The sequence below is a fragment of the Staurois parvus genome, unplaced genomic scaffold, assembly GCF_062004578.1.
Source record: "Staurois parvus isolate SC_StPar_1 unplaced genomic scaffold, SC_StPar_1.0 ptg000334l, whole genome shotgun sequence".
In the NCBI taxonomy this organism is placed as follows: Eukaryota; Metazoa; Chordata; class Amphibia; order Anura; family Ranidae; genus Staurois; species Staurois parvus.
The window spans coordinates 700,320-716,480 of record NW_028318130.1 but is presented as its reverse complement, the minus strand read 5'-3'; the positions used below and the strand labels follow the sequence as shown (position 1 = coordinate 716,480).

Here is a 16,161-nt window from a genome sequence, read left to right as displayed (position 1 = left end):
TCACAACAACCATTTAATACATCTAACTGTTTCACCCCCACATTTCATCCCAGAGAGAGCTTTTCCACCTACCTGAAACAGGAAACATACAGTTGCAAGAAAAAGTATGTGAACCCCTTGGGATTACGTGGAGTTTTGCATGAATTGGGCATAAAATGTGCTCTGAACGTCATCTAAGTCACAACAATAGAAGAACACAGTCTGCTGAACATAATACTACACAAACATTAGATGTTGCCATGGTTTAATTGCACATAACATGTTAACATTCACAGTGCAGGGAGGAAAAAGTATGTGAGGCCCTAGCTTAATGACTTCTCCCAGAGCTAATTGGAGCCAGGAGTGAGCCAACCTTGACTCCAATCAGTGTGATGATATTGGATGTGTTGCTGACAGCTGTCCTGCCCTTAAAAAACACACACCTGTTTTGGGTTTACTGGTTTCAAGAAGCACTGTCTGACGTGAACCATGCCTCGCAGAAAAGAGCTCTCAGAAGACCTACGATCAAGAATTGTTGACTTGCATGAAGCTGGAAAGGGTTACAAAAGTATCTCCAAAAGCCTTGATGTTCATGTGTCCATGGTAAGACAGACTGTCTACAAATGGAGAAGTTTACCACTGTTGCTACTCTCCCTAGGCGTGGTCGTCCTGTAAAAATGGCTGCAAGAGCACAGTGCAGAATGCTGCATGAGGTAAAGAAGAATCCCAGAGTGTCAGCTAAAGACCTACAGAAATCTCTGGCACATGCTAACATTTTTGTTGACACATCTACAATAAGGAAAACATTAAACAAGAATGGAGTACATGGGAGGACACCACGGAGGAAGCCATTGCTGTCCAAAAAGAATATTGCAGCACGTTTGAAGTTTGCAAAAGAGCACCTGGATTTTCCACAGCACTACTGGCAAAATATACTGTGGACAGATGAAACCAAGATTGAGTTGTTTGGGAAGAACACACAACACTATGTGTGGAGAAAAAAAGGCACAGCACACCAACATCAAAACCTCATCCTCACTGTAACACATGGCGGAGGGAGCATCATGGTTTGGGGCTGCTTTGCTGCCTCAGGGCCTGGATGGATTGTTGTCATTGATGGGAAAATGAATTCCAGAGTTTATCAAGACATTTTGCAGGAAAATGTACGACCATCTGTCCGCCCGCAGAGGATGGGTGATGCAACAGGACAATGACCCAAAGCATACAAGTAATTCAACAAAACAATGGCTGCAACAGCACAGAATGCGCCTTCTGGAGTGGCCCAGTCAGAGTCCTGACCTCAACCCGATTGAAATGCTGTGACATGACCTTAAGAGAGCGATTCACACCAGACATCCCAGGAATATTGCTACACTGAAACAGTTTTGTGAAGAGGAGTGGTCCAAAATTACTCCAGATCTGGTCTTGTGCAGGTCTGATCTGCAACTACAGGAAATGTTTTGTTGAAGTTATTGCTGCCAAAGGAGGGTCAACCAGTTATTAAGTCCAAAGGTTCAGATACTTTTTCCTCCCTTCACTGTGAATGTTTACATGTTATGTGCAATTAAACCATGACAACATCTAATGTTTGTGTAGTATTATGTTCAGCAGACTGTGTTCTTCTATTGTTGTGACTTAGATGACTTTCAGAGCACATTTTATGCCCAATTCATGCAAAACTCCACGTAATCCCAAGGGGTTCACATACTTTTTCTTGCAACTGTATCATCCATAATTAAATAAAAAGAGCACAGTTACCTAGTGCCCTCAGTATTTGTGTTTCCTCTGGCCGAACAGGAACACTAAAAAGGATTGTGCTAGTTTAAGGGGCCTTTGAATGCATGCTCCCCCAAGATTCCTGGGACAGTGGACCTGGGGAAGGGTTGCATTTCAGGAGTTTTCTAGGCTATTTTTGTTAGTACCTAGTTGTGGGACCTTTCTTCCCCATCAGACTCTTGGTTGTCCCAAGGTACCTTCTCCACTGGAGGAGAAGCAGCTATCCCCATGGGCACTGAGACTCTAGTGGAGCTCTCCCTTAAGCCAGCCATATATGGATCAAAATTCAGCTTGTTCAGCAGTGGCCATCCAAATGTTGGTACAAGTATGGGCACCCTATTGTTTTTTGTTTATTGCCCTGATCAATCAGTGTTGCCAGCTATAGCCAAAGGAAAAAAATTACCTTTTTAAACATATAACTTGTGAAGCAATTTAAGCGGATTCCTCATCATAAGTTATTGTACTTATGGTTCTTCCTCCAGTTGAGGTCTTAAAGTTATAGTTGAATATTTGAAGCCATATCGATTACACTGAAACCCTTAACATTGGGTTGTGCAGTCACCGATCTTTCCTAGGGTTTATGTTCTATATAGTGGTATAAACTTCTTGCATGGCTGATTGTCTAACTGGGGTAGCAGATTAGCTTGCTGCAAATGCAGACAGCTCATTCATGTGATACTTGCTTGCAGCACATGTTATAGGCAGGAATGTGGCCTGTAGATGTGGTATCATGACTTGCTAACACTCTGACCTTTCTATCTGACTGGATATAGATTTTAAATAGTCTGTACATCTCATTTACACAACCATCCTAACAGAACAGGTATAGTAAGTCTAAATGTTCTGCTACTACTACAGGCTCAGTCTCCAGAAGTAGAGATCTACATACAGTAACTTCACTCCCACCAATATCACAATGTGTCAGATGGTGCTGGAGTGCTGTCAGAATTCAAACATTGGGCAGGGCACCAGTCATTCATAAAATAGTCATGTTCATCATTTACTCAGCTCCTTTCTGCTTTATAGTGCGTTTAAATGTAGGTGTTTGGGTATACAGAACACTCACATAGCTGCCATACCAGTATTCAGATGGGAGGAAAGTCATACATATTGGCATAATCATTTTGGATATGTATGGCATTGGGGCGGAAATCTCCTAGATAAAGGGATAATTAGATACAAGGGCCTATTATCTAGGTGTCTATAGGTATCTTTCATGTGAAGATTATTATGTTGGGTGTTGGTAATCATTTGTATCTGCTTATATGCTATCTGATTGTCCTTGTGTATCGCTCATATGCAGTTTAATATTATTTATTATGCATTGGCATAGCTGAGCTGTAAATAACTCAGTGGCTTTCATAGCTGCTGTCTGATACTGACCAGTGTGCATGTAAGTAAATGGGAAAGTCTCAGATTTCCTTTCCCATAGGAAAATATTTGGACTAGGGCCTAGGCACATCCCTAGTTTTCGTGGTGTGGTTTTTCCTGCCGTCTCCGTTACTTCCTGTAGTGACCCAAGAATCCCTGTGGATGGGAAAAGGCAAGGATTATCCTTACAGCCCTTGGTAGCCAAAACACTCGTAGTGCTGCCATGCTGCACATACAATGCAAGACTCTACATAGAATACTCCTAACCCAAAAAATTATCCAATATGCCAGGAGCCAATCCTACACCCCTAAGGCCACTGCACAGATCATTGACTAAACAGCAATCTAGCACGTCTTTCTTTTCTGAGATAGAAATGGTCTATTCAGCTTACTGCTCTAAATTCACTGTTTTGTACACTGCTGAACAAGGACATTATTTTTAGGACCATGTTGCAAGTAGCTATTTTGCCACATCAGTAGCTTTAGCTTTCACGAAATCCCACTGTACTTTTTTCCTAGAATGAATACTTCTTATAATAGATCTGAGGGTCTGAATAAAATTCACCCCAAGCTACAGGCTTAGGTATTGGTGATTCCTTCCCTATTTTCAAAACCATCCTAAAATAGAAAGTAAAGCCATACTAAATTTATCTTAGAAATTCAATGATGGAAAAAGTAAAGTATCCGTGTAGTACTATTCACAGGACCCAAGTCAGTTGCTCGGGAATCTAAGAACACCATAGGCAGGTGGATCACATTCACCTTTTTGGTGCACACCATACATAAATTCTAAAAAGTAGAACCTCCCAGTGGATTTGGATCATTCCACAGGTCTTTGGCATCTGCATGGACAGAGTTAGTAGTTATGCCTCAACAGCTGTACAGAGTTGCCACCTGGTCCAATTTTCATCTGGTGATTTGACACATCTATATGGCCTGCTATCAGGTCAGGACTAAGCCTTGTGGAATAGTTCCTGCAAGCAGTAGATCCACCCTAATAGATTTCTAGCTTGTCCTCTCATGTGCTGTCCTGGAAGATGATATGTGAAAACAAGAGTTAGTTACCAGGTAACTCAATTACATGAATCTTCCAGAACAGCAGGGATTCCTGCCCTGTATTCTGGGTTGTATTGTGTACTTATGTTATTCCATTAGTTGCCTTTGGTTCTTCCATACTACGGAGGGCACTAGGTGACTGTGCTGTTTTTATTTGGATTGTGGGATGACGTGTTTCCTGTTTTAGGTAAGTGGAGCCTCTTTCTCATGTTCTGTCCTGAAAGATTCATGGAAATGTAGTTACCAGGTAACTATTGTTTTCCTCCAGCTCTGAATAAGAATCCTGTCACACTAATGCAATTTGTGATGCAACTTGAGTGGCACAGAATCGCATGACAAGGGAAATCACGTTATTATCAATGGTGTCCGATCACATCAGTGTAACTCAGCATGGTGCAATTTTGGAAGAGGTTTCTGTACCACTTAGATTTTGACTTGGCCTCATATGTTATGCAAAAAGGTAGCCAAGTCGCATCAAAGTTGCACATAATCACACTGAAAATCGTGCCAAAATTACATTGCATTAGTGTGAACCGAGGCTAACATTTTTTGGAGAAGCAGTGAGCTGCTTACAAGAATTTAGAGGAATTCAGTCAACAACTCAAGCACTAATGCCATGACACAGATGAATTATTTAAATTTTTTAGTAGAGCGAAAAAATAATTTTTTTGCATACTGAAATTAGGGGTAAGTTTTTGATAGCATTACTATTACTATAGAACTCCAGAAATCCTTTTTAGTTTTGTATAAGGTAGGTGCATGTCTGCAGGGCTGTAAAGTGTAATGGGGCCCTATAGCAAATCTATTAACAAGCTCCCATCTCCCAAATGGTCCACAGGTTAGTAATACAGAATAGTAATAGCTTTTATAGAAAAAGCATAGAGGCTCCAAAACTACTTGTATCAAATAACAAATGTTCACAATTTTTATGTCTGTGAAGACCACCATGTAGCCAGACCGTTGTATACCTGTTTTGCTGTAGGGCTCCATAGCAGTTGCATAGTCTGCTGTGGCTGTAGTTACATCATTAGATGCCCGGGTTGGAGAACTCTTCCCCTCTTTTTCTACCTAGTGACCACTCTCATTGGGAAAATGGGACACAGACATCAATTAGACCCTGAAAGTTGTTTTAAATCTCCTCCTATATCTAAAATAAGGGATACATTTTTTTAGCAGAATCTTTTTTTTCTTTTAAGGGTCAGTCCACCCAAAACCGAGGACTCAGTTTAGGTAGATGCTGGTGAGTTAAATCTCCTAATTATTTTTTTCTTGTTCAGGGACAATGGTTAGATATCTGTGATCCTAGGTCTGCACACTTGCTCTGCCAATATGAGCTGATCCAACTCTCAGGGCTCGTTGGTACGTGTGGCCATGGAGCAGGAAAAACAGGCGGTTGAGCCCTGGTTTTACTGCCCAGCTAAAGAACATTGCATGATTGAAGCAAAAATTATACCACCTGTCACAACCCATTAAAGTGAATTGGGCCATGATTTGGCCTTTTCAGGGTTGAAAAAAAGTTGTCGAGGAGGCAACATGTGGCCTTCTAGATGCCGGACAACTTCCTCTGGAAAAAATGGTACATGGTGGGGCTGCAAAAGCTACCGCCTGTCTGAACAAGGCCTTAAAGCAAAACTAAAACAAATGCCTTTTTTTTTCTTTTTCATTTTTTTAACTAGTTAATTTAATTTTATTTTGAATACAGCAAGGAAGAGTTATAAGCCCTGTCAGTTGCTTTTGCCACTAGGGAGATTTTGCCTTTATTTCCTGTCTCATATCCAAAACAGGAACGTAGAGGAAATCCATCCAAAGTGAGGAAATCCCAGGTTGTCACTAAGGCCATCAGAATTAGTGTTCCCATGGGAAGATTTCCCCACTATTTCTGTTCTGGTAACAGCCCAAAATGTGGGATTTTCTTTCAGTTTCACTCTCCATGATGACAGTAAACAGGACAAATGGAATGAATTCTCCCTAACAGGGATACAAACGGCAATAAAATCCCAACAGGTGTTCTGATTCCTCTCTACCCTATCCTAAATAAAATAAAAGTTTTGCCTTTAGTTGTACTTTAAACCAAATTAAATTGCAGGTGCACATGAAAAGAGTTTGTCATGATGGGGAGATCTCACCGTTGGCCTTTTCAGGATATATAAGCTACAAGAGGCCAACTTGGCCCACCAGGCTCCATTTATAATTAAAATATTACTTTTAAATCAAATGTCAAAAGATTTTTTTTTTTTTTTGTGCATCCTTATGTTTTTTGCTGTGATCCTTAGAAATTAACTCTTGTAGTTCAGCAAGTCTCTCATTATTCCAATATAGAGGTCTTATATTTCTTGGTTGCTTCAGCACATTCATTTTTTTTTTTTTTTTTTTTAAATGCAGAAAAAAATTCCCTTTTTTTAATTTTTCCTGCTGGAGCATGGAATTCCTTGCACCGTGATCAGTAATTCCATACAGGCTTTCTCTTTCTGTTTGAAAGCTGGAGGGCTTGTCAGAGGACTACAAGAGAGCTCATCAGCAAGCCCCCCCCCCCCCCCCGCAGCCAATAGAGAAGTACAAGCCATCTGCCATGGTGGGAGATGGTACCATTAGTTTATTTATTCGCAGAAATCTGAATGTTGTGACTGTGTGGGCAGAACCCCTCACAGCCTCACGGTTTTTAAAAACTGACAGCGGGTGTGGGGATCAGAATCCCCACCTGCTGTCACAGGGAGGGGGGGATGAGGGAGGTATCATGTAACATGTAACCTTTGCCTTTAAGAAAAAAACACCCCAGAAAATAAAATTTGATCAAATATGTTAATCAGCATTGTTAGTATCTGCACATTCACAATATTAAGCCTGGAGTAGTAATTTATATTGCCAACAGTCCTGTGTATAGTTAGTATGACATGCTAGCCATGCACTGTGTTCACTGGGCTGCGAGTTTCATGAAGCTCTGAACTTATTTAAATAGCTCTAATGGTCTTGCTGCTAATGGAAAAGCAGCTAGCAAAATGTCATGCCAATGCTAGTATTAAAATAATCCAGGCGGGACTTGTCTGTGCCGTAGTGCATTCATTACCTAGTACAAATACTGATGGAACATGTTATTTCAGATCTCTGTTATTTCCTGCTATTCAGACAGTGTGTTCTGACTCAGGAAATTGCAGCCATGGTATACTGCTTTGTATTCTCTTCAATAATATAACAGCAGCAGAAGAGAACAAGTAAATACAATAAAGGAACTCTTGCGTAAGGTGTTGGAAAGGTCATTAAGAATATTAAGCAATAGCTAATGATTATTAATGATTACTATTTACACAGTGGGTGCTTGAGTATCTGTAAATCGCACGCATTGCTGCAACCACACACAAAATGCATTGCTTAAGAAAATGTGTGGAGGTGCATTTAACGGAAACACATTGTGCATGGACATTTTGGGACCTTTTCATGCAGTCACAGCAACCTATTCAAGTGAATAGACTGCTGTGCCTGTGCAAATGTGACACACAGAACCTTGTAAATGTGAACCTAGGATAAGGCCACATTCTCCCTTGTAAAACCTTATTCTCCCCTACAAGTTCTGCCCTGCAACCTGCTATTGCGACTGTACATATGGCAGACCTTAATGTTCTAGTCCAAGGTTCTGTGCGGAGATCCTGGATTTGTCCTGAAGAATCTTTCTGTCCACCATCAACTAGAGTTCTTGCCTCTGGCCCTACTCTATATTCAGTTAATGGGTTACCAAATATTGTATACCATAAATCCAGAATAGAACTACAGCAAAATGGCACCCATCCGCACACTGCCTCAGAATGTTATTACTGTGGAGCATCAGTGTGAGAAGCACCTCGTCATTTGATGGGAAACTCCTCTTGAGTTCATGGAGGATGTCATTAAGAGACATCCAAGGTGAAGAGTACTCAAGAAAAAAAAAAAAAAAGGTAAAATCTCATATGTGAAATCCTCTACTCCTCTCCAGATCCTGGGATCCTCTAGCCTTCGCAAGCTGATTCAGGATACTCTGCTGTCTATCTTTACTCGTAAGGTTGCCTCTTTACTCGTAAGGTTGCCTTTCTTGTCGATGTCAGTTTTGCAATGTGAGCTTCTGAATTGCGACCTTAACCTGTAAAGAACCCTTTCTTGTGATAAATTAAAAGGTTGTTTTAAAACACAGGGTCTTTTTTCTTCCCAATGTGGCATTGTTTTACCTTCTCTCTGTTCTGGTCCTAAACTCAGTTATCTGGATGAAGTCCCTGCTGTTTAAGTTTATCTCTCAGCTACATCTCAATTTTTACACTGAATGCTTTTCCTTCCAGTATCGCTAGGTGAATTCAGCAGCTCATCATTCAAGTTTATGACCTCAAGGCCTGGGTTTCCCCTATTACTAGTCCATATGCACTCCAGTAGATCAGGATGGGCTTTTCATGGCATCGGTTTCTCAGATTGACAAGGCTGCCACTTGGTCTTCTGCTTCCATGTTCTTTAAGTTTTACTGGTTAGATGTTCAGGCCTCAGCTTTTGCCAGCTCCAGTTGTTTTGGTTCTTTGTGCGACTCTGTTGATCCACCTCTTCTAACCTGTTGGTTTTGTGCATCTCTATATATCTGAATTGTCATCCCACACCCATAATGTACAACTAAGAAAATAGGGTTTTTGACTTTCCATAAAATTCTTTTCTTGGAGTACATTACAGCGCACAGGACCCTTCTCTCTGCTCCTATGATCCACTCCTACTATTTGCTGATAAACTACAAAGCATGCTGGTAGCTAGAGGGGTTTACTGGGTTGTTCTTACAGCTTTGTTTTACTGGTGTCCAAATCTGTAGAAAGCAGCATTATAACACTATGTCCCTATGTTCTCATCCTGTGTCTGTCGTCAAGAAAAGGCTTGTATGATGCTATGATGACTCAAACTATTTTTTTCTATTTTTATGTATTGTGATTAATAGTATAGTTTTAGTGCATACACACTGTGACTTATTGTCACATTTACTTTCATTTTCACATATTGCTGTTTATACTTTGTTGTTACTATTTTGTTACTACTTGTTTCAGCAGGTGGAATACAAGCAAGTATACAGTTTTATTAACAACTGACAGTGTATTAATCTCCTATTGTTTTTTTTTTTTTTTTTCCTTAGCTGGAAAATGGTGGATTCTTGATAGTGGACTTTTAAATATCACCAGTGTATCTTTCGAGGATAGAGGAAAATACACTTGTGTCGCTACCAATGCGCATGGCACTGTAAACAATACAGTTACTCTGAGAGTCATTTTTACCTCTGGTGACATGGGAATCTACTACATGATTGTCTGCCTGGTGGCATTTACCATAGTGATGGTTCTGAATATAACAAGATTGTGTATGATGAGCAGTCATTTGAAGAAGACAGAGAAAGCCATTAATGATTTCTTCAGGACAGAAGGTGCAGAGAAATTGCAAAAGGCTTTTGAGATTGCAAAAAGAATCCCCATCATCACTTCTGCCAAGACACTCGAGCTTGCCAAAGTCACTCAATTTAAAACAATGGAGTTTGCAAGATACATTGAGGAACTGGCCAGAAGTGTTCCTTTACCCCCGCTTATTATGAACTGTAGGACTATAATGGAAGAGATCATGGAGGTTGTTGGCCTGGATGAACCAGGGCATATATTTGTAAGACAGGGAGCTGTTGGCCAGGAAGTTTGTGATGTGGATGAAGTCTTCACCATCCCCAATGCTTTGCAGCGGAGTGATTCTCCAACAGCTGAGTCAGATGCCTCCTCTCTACATGAGCCTCCTCGGCAAATTGCTATAACAGTGTCTGTACATCCTATGGGCAAGAAACAGTGTTTAGATACAGAATCACAGGACAGTATACCATCAAGTGTAAAAGATGACTCTACATCAATAGAATGTACTCAGACTTCTGAAATAACTGAACCTCCCCCAGATAACCCTACTACGTGTATTATCTATGAAAGCCATGTCTAGATAGGAAATCTATGCATATCACTAATAGACACTTGGAGCACCTTATAGAGAAGATGTTAACAAATTGCCACTTAGCCTTACTAGAAGAAACAACCATTTCTTCCCCAAAATCATTAGTGGCTCACCTGCAGCTTTGATGAGTGAGTTTTATGGCATTCAGTGACATACCACCGGATATACACCTGCACTCTTTTGGTGTCGTATAGGATACCAAGTCGGTATCACACTAAGAAATATAGCTACAGTAGACTCTAAATATGTATTTATTATTTTGTGGTTAACCCACTGGTTTAATTTTTTTATGTCCTCCTGCCAATGAAATGTCATGATACATTTGTAAATATTGTTTCAGTTTGAAATAGCTCTACTGCTGAAGACTTCATATGACAGGGAACATTTGCCTAATGGTATTTCACCTTCAACAAGAAATGGAACTAACCCTGGATAAGCGTTCCAAATGCATTAGTAAGCCCAAGGGCCTTGTCATTTGACAATCAGAGTGCTGCTCCTCTGTAGTCAAGTGTAAAAATCAATATATTTTATCCTTTAAACTGATTACTGTTTTAGAAAGGTCTGGTTAAGTCATCACAGTTTTTTGCCAAAAAAGAATGAACATCCATTTTTTTTTCTACTGATCATGCTTTGAACTACACTTGGACAACACTGTGTAATGTAGTGCTTTGAGCTGAGCTCATTGACATGTCGGAAAATGCCAAAGAGGAGGGGATAGTTCTTCCCTAATTTCATAAATACTGTATATGAAGGTTAGTTAATACTTTCCTAGACACACCCGAGAAACTGTACAGAACTCCCCAAATTCAGACCTGTTTGCCGTCAAACAGGATTACTCATTGTTATTTATAACTTAGTTTGGGCATAGTTCAGAAGTACTGTAATTGTGCAGTGTGAGAACAGAATGTTCTTAAGACTTTGCTGTTCATCACATCTTCGGACATATTTATAAATTAGATCGCCAGAGATTTTAAACTATTAACATTACAGTACAGTACAAGCCTGTGTTCCTTCTAATTTGGAAATAAAGTCAGGTTTGCAGTCACTTTGCACAGATTGGAGTTGTATGTCTAGAACAGTAGCGCCTAACTGGCAGTCGTCTGACATTCCTTCACAGGATTCTTGGCTAGCCCTTTTAAAGCAGTATTAAACCCAAAAGCAAACCTTTATTGTATTACAGCTTAACAGTTCTTAGATGTGATGGCTGTATTAGTTTCTTTTTTAGGCTTTCTTTCTTCTATTTTCTTCTGGTGATCCAGCTAGCAAGTCTGTTATTTTTTCGAAGCACAACTCTTCAGCAGAATGTATCAGTTTACATGGATGAGACAGACCATTTAACACTGATAGGAGTGATTTAACGTGATTAGCTTTATTAGTGTAAAACCTTTATCCCAAAGGAGAAAAACTATTGCTGTAACTGGTTATAAAGTGTTAGCTGGAGTTTGGCTCAATTTGTTACTGTATTAAAATCTGCTGGTGCATTTACCATTGCCCCCCCAGATTGACAGTGCTACTGTCTGCTGTGCCTCCTGTGGTCATACCTCCAGAGTTGTGTCTCACCAATGTCGGATGTGTGTTACTGGCCAGATCACCAGAAACAAAAAAGCCTAGGATACGAAGGTTCATATAGCCACCACATCTAATGAATGGTGAGCTGCAATATATTACATTTTTGGTTTTGGGTTTAACATCATTTTTACAATCAAATTCTAAGTACAATTAATTTTTACTAGCTACTTTTTTAATATCCATTTTTACAGCTGTATAGGGGAAAATGAGAGATGACCATTTGCAGACCATCATATCATTTACCACCTCTCATTTAAATAAAAGGAAAATAGCATACTTGTAAAGGAAATATTTAAAAAAATTAAAAAAGAACAAACCTGAACAAACAATGCTTCTGCACAGAGCAGCCCCAATTCTACTCTTCTCAGGTCCCCCGATGGCACTCCTGACCCCTCTTCCCCACCAAGTGCTCCCATAGCAAGCCGCTTGCTATGGGGGCACTTCTGTTTGCTTGCTCCTGAGCAGGCTCTGTGTGTCCCCCCAGCTTGGCTTGGCTTGGCTGTGTCTGAGCCAAGTAAATAGAGCTAGGAGAGCCTATGCTGTCATGTACATCACTGGTTCGAGATCAAGATCGGGCTCATGTAAGTAGGGGGGGGAGCAGTTCTTGCACATCGGTTTTTAAACCTCCATGCATATAATACATGAAGGTAAAGAACCTTCTGCTTTTAGAACCACTTTAAGGTCACTGAGGAGATATTGTAGATTAGTTGTATTATTTTTGTACTTGTAATTGAAAAGATTAATATGGAGTCCTTTGGCGTGGTTGGAGGCAGTGTAAGAAATAGACTCAGTTGCAAGGATGATAACATCCTCTCCATTCCATCCTCTATAGAGTGCTGCTGAAATAAGATACACTTTCGTTCTTTGAGGTACACATGATTCAGAGACAGTTGGGTTATACTGCCAGCTATAGGAGCATTTGGACACTTGCAAAAAATAGTGACCAGCCCAGTATAACCCCTCCCATTCATGGCATACCTCCAGATTTTCTCTAATGCCCTAAGAGGAAGAAAGCCTTTTTGCTATTGAGAAACATTTTGGGTTTTTATAGCCATTTGTTTTACTTTTGTTAAAGTTTTTTTTTTTTTTCCCTCCAATCATTACTTATTTTACATGCTGCTTGATCTGGTCCATTATCCAGCTATCTAGATTGGCATATCTTGGCTTGGATATTTTTTCTATGCGCTGTTAGTCACAGAGTTCTTTCAAGGTCCAGAGCTGTGGCACAGCCTTTGGTGTGAACCAGTCTTTGAAGGCTTGTTTAGTGAGTATGCCATGTGGGCTAAGCACCAGGAGCTCCTTTGATTTATTAAAACTGTTTGGTAACATGCTAGCTCCTTTTTCTGTTCTTTCCAAAAAGGGTTAAAACACCAAGGAATTAAGTGTTGCATCACTTGCCGGAGTGGCACATGTGCACACACTCTGCGCTGTTTTCCTGACGTTGCTCCTTATTGCAAGAGACAAGTAGTTTTAGTCCTTGCTGCTACCTCCAGTGACCTGATCTTTTCTGACCATTTAGGCCTCATTAACACCTTACATGCATAAAAACTGATGGGAAAACCGTGCAGATTTCACTTGCAGAGACGTATGTTTATATCTGTTTTCATGGGCGTTTCAGTGAGTTTTATGCACATTGTAGATTCCTGCGCACTGATACCAGTGTAGTGTTGTAGACCGGGCACATAGAGAACAATTATTTTCTTTGTGCCCTTGCAGAACGTGTGCAGAAAAAACTCACATCTCTGCACCATGGTGCGAATGAGGCCTTATACATCTACTTCAGCAGTTGGTTCATAATTAATCAAGGTTTTTATCTGTTTTAGAGCTAAGTTGTTTCCTTTTGAGGTGCAATATATGGGATCGCAAACTTAAGAGCAGCAGTTCCTCCGAATTGGAACTTTCTGGCTCACAATCCGCTAACAATTCTGGGGCAGCCTAGGCACCTAAAGGATGTTACTAGAGGTAAGAGTACTCTTCTGTTCCAGCAAAAAGGCCTTGGCCTACAGCTAAGAAAAATCATCCCACCTCTAAGGAAAATAAGAGTTCTTTTTCCTTTTGTTAAGCTAGGTACACAGTAGAATCTTTTTTTTTTTTCGTTCAACCCAACGGGCTGAACAAAAAAAAAAAAAGAAAGATCGTTCTACTAACACAAGCAATGTTAGTGCAGCAATCTCCCCCTCTGCGCCTTTGTATTCTGACAAGGGGCCCCCCCTTTCTGTCAGGACACTATCAGTGCTGATCAGATGCTGGTTTTCAAGCATGCCCATTTGACAGAAGACAGTTGTGTGAACAGCTTCTGCAGAACAGACAGCTGTACACAAAGGCTGAAAGGCAGTTGGTTCCTGCTGAACCGACTGTTTCCAGCTGATTTTTGGCCAGTGTGTACCCAACTTTACACTCAATCTGACCATTCCAAAAATCTGACCAGTCCAAAAAAAATCTTTAATATGTATGACCATATTCTGTGAAGCCCCATAAGGCCCCTTTCACACAAACATTCCTATCAGATCCGCCTGTTGGAAACTCCATTTTCCTTTTATGCAGCAGCTGGTGTAAACGGACATGTGTCTGTTTACACCTGCCTACATCCACTCCGATCCACTAAAAGCAAACGGATGGAGATCCAATCCCTTCTGTCTGGCCAGATCAGATCAGCTGGCAGTCGGGTGCAAACACAGGCAGTCCGTAGACATCCAACCGCCCATAGAGGAGAACAGGCTGTGTCCGTGTCCGCTCTGCAAGGATGGACACAGACCTGTCATCTTCCTGCTCAGCAGGGATCAGCTGACAGATCTCCTGCAGAGCAAGCAGATCGCAGACGGAATCCCCCTGTGCGAAAGGCACCTAAGAAGACTTGGTTCAGGCCCTGATTTAGACACCGTTTACAGGAATTTTATTTTGGTACATTACATTAACATATAAATGGCGCACTTTACTAAAACTGAGCTGACAAATGTGGTAATCGAATACAGGTTCTCAATAGTGCTAGAAGCCTGCATTTGTTTAGATCAAGGAAAGTGAATATTTGTCTTGCAACCCTTTAAAACATAAAGACCACACATACATAAGCTGGAGAAAAAGAAAGGTAGTTTGCCCATAACAGCCAGTCAGATTTTGGCTGATTTGATTGTTTTTATAATACAGCTTACAAAATGCAATTATACTCATTGGCAATACCTCCACTTTTTTCTTGACATTTACAATTGAGGCCATAAAGTAAATCTCTCATGACAGAATATGGAGCCTGCCAATTCTGTCCACCTCATTTTTAAAATGCTTGTCTAGCTGATTTAATGATCACCTGGGAAAATCTACAGTTTAGGCAAGTCAGAATAAAATCAGAAGTTCTTATCTGCATACTTGCAGGTTAGTGACCAAAAATATTGAGGCCAGAGACTTTATATGACGGACAATTTGCATTTTTTAAGGATGGTAGCCTCTGTTTTATTTTTCACGGCAGTTTTCCTCTAAGTGTTTCAGTGGGGTTATATGATTTCTGTATATTGCTGAAGATATATGTTAAGGAAAGAAGCCACAGACCTCTAGTACTTGAACCAATGTAAGGTTAAAGTATCATTGTACCAAAAGGTTAGAAGAAATTTTATAGTTGTCAATAATCCATTATGGCAGGCCATACATTTTATACTTTTTGTTGTAAATCTAAAGATCTGCACTTTGTCAGGAATAAATCACATTTTTTTCACCTGCATACAGATGCTTTTTTATCGGACTGTTTGTCAATGTCATCATCCTTCTGTATTGGCGAACACTACATTGACTGACCAAATAGCCATCATTTCTGTGCAGTGACAGGCTTGGAACTATGTGTGTTTGTGAAAACTTGTACTCAATTCTTGTTTCTGTTTCTGGTATGTAATAGCTGTGAAGCTGTTAAGGAATCAAAACACATTAAACTAACAAAAGCAATATGATTGTCATTTTGTTTGATTTCAGAGATCCTATTTTGGTAGACAGATGTTATAAAGAAGCACTGAATCACCTACAGTTGTCATCCCCGTTTCTTGGCATAAAATATTTTGCTCATACTTTCATTCATCCAGAGATGTGTCTTACTAATATAGCAGGTGTGCTACTGGCCAGATCACCAGGTGAAAAGAGAAGGGAAAATAAGAAGAAAATAAGAAAACTAATGCAGCCACCAAATCTGATGATTGGGATGCCAACTCAGGGGAAGACCTGTTCTTAACATGATGTAATACTACTGGGTGATAGAAGGGTAATCGTTACAACACATGTGGCATAACACTACTGCTGTGATCTAGTGTTACCAGAGGGATACTCCTGTATATTTTAGGCCACTGATATATTCTTAGCAAATTGATGTCTTCATCTGAACAGTGTTGGGTAGCCTAATTCTGTGTTCTCTTCACTTTTATTGCCATTGCCCCGTGAATACTGTATTTAAATGACAAAAGTTAC

General features: G+C 40.3%; 1 protein-coding gene across 2 annotated transcripts in view; it reads left to right on the top strand.

Annotated features, from left to right (window-relative positions):
• The window catches only part of MFAP3L (microfibril associated protein 3 like), a 60,072-nt gene extending 44,424 nt beyond the window's left edge, over positions 1-15,648 (top strand). For both annotated transcript variants that reach the window (XM_089684030.1, XM_089684031.1), the window contains exon 3: positions 9,308-15,648. In XM_089684030.1, coding sequence (XP_089540156.1) covers positions 9,308-10,140 — 833 coding nt within the window. In that variant the 3' untranslated portion in view covers positions 10,141-15,648. The remainder of the gene's footprint in view (positions 1-9,307) is intronic.
• Positions 15,649-16,161: the final 513 nt, after the last annotated feature.